The 8469-nt window shown below is 42.9% G+C and overlaps 2 protein-coding genes across 2 annotated transcripts; one reads left to right on the forward strand and one right to left on the reverse strand.

The window, feature by feature from the left end:
• Positions 1 to 690: 690 nt before the first annotated feature.
• Positions 691 to 1058, reverse strand: LOC141427571 (uncharacterized). Its single transcript, XM_074087148.1, has one exon. It carries the CDS (start codon positions 954 to 956, stop codon positions 780 to 782), a length of 177 nt encoding a protein of 58 aa, XP_073943249.1. The 5' UTR covers positions 957 to 1058; the 3' UTR covers positions 691 to 779.
• Positions 1059 to 1940: 882 nt separating this feature from the next.
• Positions 1941 to 7240, forward strand: LOC141427080 (protein ST7 homolog). The gene is made up of 5 exons (XM_074086312.1): positions 1941 to 2509; positions 3903 to 4220; positions 5025 to 5297; positions 5924 to 6052; positions 6935 to 7240. Exons 1-5 carry the CDS (start codon positions 2192 to 2194, stop codon positions 7133 to 7135), a joined length of 1239 nt encoding a protein of 412 aa, XP_073942413.1. The 5' UTR covers positions 1941 to 2191; the 3' UTR covers positions 7136 to 7240.
• Positions 7241 to 8469: the final 1229 nt, after the last annotated feature.

Raw genomic sequence — 8469 nt, forward strand, 5'->3', positions numbered from 1 at the left:
ATTCATAATGAGTAATTTCAAAACAGTATTTTGGTTTTTATTGCTTTGTCCTGTAACCCAATACAGAGACAGTTAACAGTTCTAAACACATAAAATATAAGGAACTTCTTTTTGAATCCAAAACACATTTAGTCAATCAACCACCCAAGTAAAATTATAAAGCAGCACATTTGATCTTAATTTTCATTGAATCATCAAATCAACTGTATCATCAAATAATATGTAAGTATAAGAAGAAAGTAATATAGGTACATCTATAACAGCAAAAACTAGCATGACATATTTTAATTTTTGTTTTTGGTCTTATTTTAAATTTAAAATTGGACGTAGTTTAGCAAAAAGGATCAAAAGCACTGTCATGCTATTCTTTAAATTCGCTTTTGTTCCTACTGAAAATAGATCCCAAAATTAAAAAAATAATTATTGAGGGAGGACCCAAAGCACTGTCATGTTATTCTTTAAATTCGCTTTTATTCCTCCTGAAATTAGATCCAAAATTAATTGATGAGGGTTGGATCCTTTTTGTTAAACTACATCTAATTGTATGTGATATAATACAATCATCAATCTATAAGATGCCAGTAAGTGAATTTATACAAATTCCCTGTTAAATTGGCTTGTGGCACAGCTTTCATAGTACTCAGAATATATGCAGGTACTTACATAAGGGCTGCAAATGAAACAACGTAGTTAGCGACGGCTAATGCTTATAATAATAACGATGATACACTAGGTAATGTACATAATAAATTAAGGTCGAGTTTGTATAGACCAGTAGTTCATTCTTCCGTCTTCTCGCCTGCGAACTTGCCGCTGTAGAATGGGATGTAAGTGACGAACACGCGCCAATCGGTCATGTAGAGAAGTCCGAGGAAGGCCGTGCCACCGAAGCCGACTCCAGACGTAGCGAACGCCGCCGCCGTCTCCAAGTGCTTTTTGCCAAGCCGCGCCAGCATTTTAGAAGCTTTTTTTCTTTTTACAGGTGAAAACTCGAAGGAATCCTCAAAGGCTCAAAAACGCAAACGCAAAGTTAGGTGGTATTACGTAAACGTCAAACAAACGTCAGACAGATGGGAAACAATAACGTACAACTCGGAATGTACGCGCAATAATGTACGACGTGATAATCCGAAGCATTATTGCTTCCGATTATCATGCCGTACATTATCATGGTCGCGCATTATCAAGGCATACAAAATATTGCGCGCGCTGTAATGTACGTAGTGATAATGTACGACGTGATAATCTGAATCCAATCGATTCAATGAATAGATATTTTTCACCGCGGATCGAGCGAGCGCAGCGAGCGATATCGATTCGGAGCAGATCGGCAGCCTCGCTCGCCGCTCTTGCCCTCGTTAGGTTTTTTTTTTCAATCACGGAAATCGTAGGGCATGATAATCGGAAGACATATGCTTCGGATTATCACGTCGTACATTATTGCGCGTACATTTTTGGTTCCCTGCTAGTTCGCTACGGGATGATAATGCACGGCATGATAATTCATGCACATAAGCCCGGATTATCAGGCCGTGCATTATTAGGTGTCCATTAACAAGTCGTACATTAACTACACCCAGACAGATCAGTCGTCAGTTTTTTTATGGAAAAACTTATGTCACTTGACACTTTCAGTCTCTTTCAGTTAGGATTAGGAAAGCCAAAGAAAAGAGCTTGGGAAGCCGATTTGGAAAATTTAATATTAAATTTGACAACTATTTTTAGTATTTCATTAATAAAATTTAATTCCCTTTAATATAATACAATTATTTAATACTTTATCTCTGTCTATCCACATTCGGACCGTACCATAATAACCAAAACAAGAGGCGTTAAAACTTGTGATTGAAACCCGTCTCAAGTAAAAATCGATTAAAAAAAAACTCAATCAAAATGGCATTCTGGCAACTTGACAGCTGACAGCAGACAATAGTATTTTTTGATATTTACTAACAAACAAGACGGAGGACTGCAAATAGCCAATCCTGGACTTGTAATTTATTTATTTTATAATTTGATTGGACAGTGCCAGGAAATATGCTAAGAAAATACTGTTTATGAAAGTGTTATTGAATCGAATCGACGGGACGGATTAAGTTTATTTAAGTTTAAAAATATCAACATATTGTATAAAAATGCAATAGCGTGTCCATTCTAATTAGTCACGACGGTCGTTTGAATCGTTGTATGCATGTTTAGCCGCCTACAATACCTTGTGTCGTGGCTGTATTGGAGGCCGGGCGGCGGGATGTGGGACTCTTCAACATTCCTGTCGGCTCTCACGCCCAAGTTCTACGTGGCGTTGACGGGCACTTCGTCTCTGATCTCGGGTCTTATATTGATCTTCGAGTGGTGGTATTACCGGAAGTATGGCGCGTCTTTTATTGAACAAGTGTCCCTCGCACACCTTGGGCCGTGGTTTGCTGGCGGTGATGAGCCCAATTCGGGGGCGGGTAATGGATCAGGAGGAGGGGGCGCGCCGCCGGGGCCGGCACCTGGGGAGTGTAAGGTAAGCTGCCCCACAAATATCTGATAATCCTATTAGACTGATATTTTTGGCAGTCTGCTGCGCTCGATTCAAACCATGACTACAATCACAATTTGCAGTAAATAAAGATATAGCTTTTATGACTTGACTACCATTGAAGCACAGTTGAGAAATGATGATCCTGACGAATCACAAATTCATTGAAATCTATATTTTGTCCTGCTCACTTTATAATATGATGTAGATTTCAACTGTGATTGTTTTATTCTGTATGCCTCTTCCATTTTGTCAGGCGAAGGGCACACTAACAATATTATGTAGATTTTCAGTATACTTTTTGTTAAATGACTGAATACCCCAAAGAGCGTTGGTTCCAAACCTCAGTGAATATACCCAGAAAGGTCACCTCTCAAAATATAGTTTGCTATTTATCAAAATAGATGCCATTAGACAAGTACAAATGTGGCAGGAAACTCGTTGTGCACTTCTTTGTAGGGTAGAAAGACAACATACTTGAATTTCAATGGTAAATTCCAAAAAAAATTAATCATGGCTGCAAAGAATGGATTATTGCATGGTTTAGGGTTAAATTGTGTCTCTGGTTTGTGCAAGATCACCTAAGTTTACTATGTTAGTGCTGGTTTACACAGCGCCAGTAAAATTATGCCAATAGCAATAAAGAGATTGTGGCGCTTGATCTATTACTTGTAACTTATTTACACTGCAGGCCCGTAATGTAACACTAATGACAGTGTGACACTAGTGTTTGATGGATGTGGCCATCAAGTCTTCCAATGAGGCTGGCATAGTCACCAGTGGCGTAGCGTGCCTTGGCGGGGCCCTGTATAAAAATTGGTTTGGGCCCCTATGAAGGGTAAAGATTTCTCACAAAAAAAAAAAAATGTTTGCATAAAACTAAGAGAAATATTTATTCATCATAATTATCTATCTGTTTGCTATTTTTGACTTTTGTCATTTCTGAAATAACTAAGTACTATGTGTTGAGGAGTATAGTAATTCCATTTGAAGTTCTGTGGTGTTTTGTTTGGCATGGTGTGACGTCTGATATGGTGCGCGTCACCTTGTTTAAGTTAAGCTTAAACATGTATACTATGGCTATCTGTGGGGTCCTGTAATTGGCTCTGTGTTGCTATTTCTTTTACATATATTGTGTTTTAGCTGTTGTTGTTGTTGTTGAGAGATAAATAAATAAAATTAAATTTTGGAAGGTTTTTATTAATTTTCGCTTACGCACGTCGGGGAGCCCTTGGCCCGGGGCCCTGTATAATTGATACCGCAAATACGGCGGTAGCTACACCCCTGATAGTCACACACAGGTGCACTTAAGCCTAAAAAAAAAGAAAAAAAAGAAGATTTTACTGGCTTTTTGTAACGCAGCAGTTATTTATCACAGGTTTGGCGTAATCCGATGTCCCTACTCCGCGGCGCGGAATACGCCCGTCTCTGGGCAGCGGCGCGTCGCGCACCGCTAACATATTACGACATGAACCTATCAGCACAAGAGCACCAAGCGTGGTTCGGAGTGTCCGGACCGGGCGCGGACGCCCCGGCGGAGCTGGCCTTAGCGAGAGCTTGGCGGGAGCGCGAGCCGGCGGCGAGGGTCGCTGCTGCTCGCGCGGCCTTGGCGCTGCGCCCGGATTGTGCCGCGGCTTTGCTACTGTTGGCTGAGGAGGATGCGCCCACAGTTCAAGAGGCTGAACGAGTGCTTAAGGTACTAAAGCTTGAAACCCACTGACCCCACCGTGCCACGCTTATTTCCGGCGCGGTATTGTTTGCGGACTCTTTCATGTTTGTTCGAATATTACAACCGGTCTTGCTTCCGCGCTGCACCGCTCCACCACTGCTGGCAGTGGATTTCAAGCTTAATATCTTACACATTTAGAATCACAATCGTTTTCACCTAGATCAATCTAGAACGACATTGACTCCGTACCTATCAAAAGGCGCCATCTAAATTGTTTTCGGGGAGAAAGGTCTTCGAGTCGCGACCACGAGCCGGAAGAAGAAGCGTTGGCAGGTCTCCCACTAGATGGACTGTCGACATCGTGAGAGTTGTGGGCAACCGGTGTTAGTGGCGATTGTTGGTTGCGGCGTTCTAAGAGGGAGGCCTTTGCCCAGCAGTGGACGTCTTCCGGCTGATGATAAAACAAGTAGCTGAACAGGTGCTGGGCGACGCGGTGGTGGAGATTGTTGCCATTTTTGCTACTTCTTTTCACACTTTTCTTTAACTAAATAAATAAATAAACAATTAGGGCAAGATTTTTTGCGCATAGAATCCAGAAGACGGAAATTCGTCGAAGAACTAAAGTCACCCACAAAGCTGGAAAAATATGCAAGTTGAAGTGGCAATGGGCGGGCCACATCACTGGAAGAACAGATAACTGTGGGAGAGAAAAGTTCTCGAGTGGCGACACGAAACGGAAGTCGAAGCGTGGCAGGCCTTTGTTCAGCAGTGGACGTCTTTCGGCTGATCATGATTAAAGAAGTACCTAGCTAAAATGGCAAATTTTGGCAGCGAGCATGGCGCTGTGCGGAAGCGGCGTGGCGCGTGTCAGGCGCGGGCGTGGGCGGCGCGGCGGAGGCGGCGCGGGCGCGGCGCGATGCCGCCGTGTTGGCTCACGTCAAACGCCGCGCCGCCATGTGCGCGCGTCGTCTGGGCCGTCTGCGAGACGCGGCCAGGTTGTTCCGGGAACTGGCGCGTGATGCACCGCCGGCGCTGGCAGCGTTGCACGCGCATGAAAATCTGCTGGAGGTGTTGTTGGAACAGCGCGCGTACGCTGATGTGCAGGTGTGTTTTATAGCTAGACCTATTGAATATTTGCTAGTGAGTAAGGAAATTGGCCAGAAGAACTGTGACCAAAGAAGTTCACCGCCCCTGTAGATACGTTTCACTAATCGGGTTAATATAATTTCGACTAAAAAGCAACTAGTCTAAGTAGCAAATTGTCTAAGAAGCAACTACTCTTAAGTAGCAAGTGGTCTAAAAAGCTAGTGGTTTAAGTAACAAGTAGTCTTAGTAGCAGTGGTCTAAAAAAAAGCAACTAGTCTAAGTAGCAAGTGGTCTAAAAAGCAAGTGGTCTAAGAAGCGACTGGTCTTAGTAGCGAGTAGTCTATGAAGCAACTGGTTGGAGTAGCGAGTGGTCTAAGAAGCAACTGGTCTCAAGTAGCAAGTGGTCTAAAAAGCAACAGAGTCTAACCAGTTTGAGTCGGAAACATAAGTTAGATTAGGTTAAAGTTGCATCAAGGCACAAAGCACATCAGCTACGCTGAATTAGATTTTGATTTGACTTTTCAATAAAGCAGGTGGTAATACTGGTAATTTAATTTTGATATGAATAATGGGAGACAATAGATTTTTTTATTGAAAATACCATGAGATTCCTAGTATCTCAACGTTGGCTTTCCATATTCCAGGCGGTGTTAGCGCGCTACGACGACCCAGCGTTGCCCAAGTCGGCAACCATTGTGTACACGACGGCATTGTTGCGGGCGCGGGCCGCCGCGCAGGCGCCGCGGCCCGGTGCCGAGGCGGCTGCTCTTGAGGTGAGAACAAACATTACTCATTGACTGTTGTCTAATCTCCCTCCGTGGTATCGTTCGGGATATAAATGTTTTGGGTAAAATGGCACGTTTTACGTTGTTTTACATCATCATTATCAGTTAGATGTCCACTGCTGAACAAAGGCCTCCCCTTTAGAACGCGCAACGACAACTCGCAACTTGCATCTACCGGTTGTCCGCAATTCTCACGATGTCGTCAGTCCACCTAGTGGAAGGCTTGCCAACGCTTCGTCTTCCGGTTCGCGGTCGCCACTCGTCATTTTTTCTCCACCAACGGTTATTGTTCTTTGAGCGATGTGGCCCGCCCATTGCCACTTCAACTTGAATATTACGTTAATATAAAATCTACTGTTATAGTATTTTATGCAACTGTATCATAATAGGGGTCCTTAAAACACGAGTGTGGGTTTATGAAACGAGGCGTACGTAGCCGAGTTTCATAATAGGGTCACATGAGTGTTTTAAGGCCTAATTACGTACAGTTGCATACAATATTTTATCTATATCCATATATTAAATCCTCTATCATGTGTTCCGCGAACCATTGAGAATAACCTGCATTAACTCTAACTAGGTAGGTATGTCTGCCCCACGAGCTGCGCCCGCGACGACCTGCTGCTGCACGTGGTGGCCCCCCCCCCCCGTGCTGTAATGATGTATGAAATCTCATTACGATACAGCCGTGTTCATAATAGAATCCAATGTCGTAATGCTGATCATAAATTAATTTATTATTATTATTACCTATAGTTTTTGAACGCATAATTGATGATTTACTGTATGGGTGTAGATAAAATGTTTTTAAAGTGGGTAATTAAAGCAACGTAGTGCCAGTTACTTCAAAGATGCGCTCTCGTTTTCCAGGCCATCCGTCGCGCCATGGAGTTTAACCCGCACGTGCCAGCGTACCTGCTAGAATTGCGAGCGTTAACGCTGCCGCCCGAACACGTGCTACGCCGCGGCGACAGCGAAGCTTTAGCGTACGCGTTCTGCCATTTACGGCACTGGCAGAACGCGGAGGGCGCCCTGGCTTTACTGGCTGCTGCTTGTCAGGTATCAATGTGAAAGATATGTCCTTGAAGACCGGCAGGGGTGTCACTAGAGGAGCTGAAGGAAACACGTCCGTACCAGATTACATATAATGAGCGACAGGCGTGTTAGGAATCTACCCTACAATTTGAAAGTTTTAGGAGCTGTTTCACCATCCATTGATTAGTGTTAACTGGCGTTAGGTGTGATGCCGTCTCTGTTTGTTTTGTTCGAATAGACGGAGACGGCATCACATTTAACAGTCGGTTAACGCTAATCAATGGATGGTGAAACAGCCCCTTGCTACTCACATATATAACATATTGTGCCGGCGGCATCTAGCACATGGTTTATCTGAATCGTGTCGATAGCTTTGGAAAGCTGCAGTATCGATCTCACGCACGGGCGATTAACTAGCAGATATTCGGGTATAAGCTAATATCTGCCCCGGCCGGGGATCGAACCCGGGACCTCAAGCTTTGTAGTCAGGTTCTCTAACCACTTGGCTATCCGGTCCAGATTAGTACGTTATTTTTTTTTACATTACTAACCCGTGAGCGAGTAAAGGGCGGATGATGGATGCAATATGGTGACGAAAGCATAAGATGGATAAGACTTTTATTAAACTTCGATTAATATTTTTGTATAAAAATGTATAGAAATTTGAGTGATGGTGTTATTGTTCCTAATAATGGTGCAGTATCACTTTCCGAATACGCACCTCTTACATCTGTAGATGTAAAGGTCATTTTCCCTACATAAGTGGATAGTGAACTATAAAAGGAATGCACTGAAAATATGTAACAGAAAAAAATACGGTTATTTACTACAACAATAAAATTATCAACCTACTACTATTTTTTAATTACGTTCTCCTTTGTAAACCAATTGTAGTAGTATCCATATTACGTATATCGTTCGACATGATTTTTGTCGTAAATGAGGCTATCGTTTTTTGGACTCAGTAGATGGCCGGCACTGTTGCGTGAGGTTTTAAGTATGGCTTCAAAGTCCGGGTTATACGGGGGCGAAAACAAAGTTTAGATTAAAATCATATTTAATACACCTTAAAACCGTACATAAAAATATCGAGCATGCCACAGTGTTGCATAGTCCCCGTTTTGTGCGGAGGAAAAAAAGGGAGGAAAAAGGTTTTTTGAAAGACAAAACTGTCTCAAAACACAGACATTCATTGCCCCGTAACGCTATAATTGCCAAATTAATTCAGGTAATGCAAATATTCACAAAATTATTCTAATTATGAATAAACCCGCGTAGCTCACCCGAAACCTATGAGATTTGAACATTTGCGGAGACTCACGCTACACTAGCGCCTCTAGCGGCCAAATTCATTCCGCGATAGCCCTCAT

This window comes from Choristoneura fumiferana, chromosome 4 (assembly GCF_025370935.1).
Source record: "Choristoneura fumiferana chromosome 4, NRCan_CFum_1, whole genome shotgun sequence".
Lineage (NCBI taxonomy): Eukaryota > Metazoa > Arthropoda > Insecta > Lepidoptera > Tortricidae > Choristoneura > Choristoneura fumiferana.

Coding starts and splice junctions, on each gene's coding strand:
- LOC141427571 (XM_074087148.1), bottom strand. CDS start 956: ATGCTGGCGCGGCTTGGCAAAAAGCACTTGGAGACGGCGGCGGCGTTC.
- LOC141427080 (XM_074086312.1), top strand. CDS start 2,192: ATGTTTAGCCGCCTACAATACCTTGTGTCGTGGCTGTATTGGAGGCCG. Junction 2,510..3,902: donor CGGCACCTGGGGAGTGTAAG/GTAAGCTGCCCC, acceptor TATTTATCACAG/GTTTGGCGTAATCCGATGTC. Junction 4,221..5,024: donor AGGCTGAACGAGTGCTTAAG/GTACTAAAGCTT, acceptor AAATTTTGGCAG/CGAGCATGGCGCTGTGCGGA.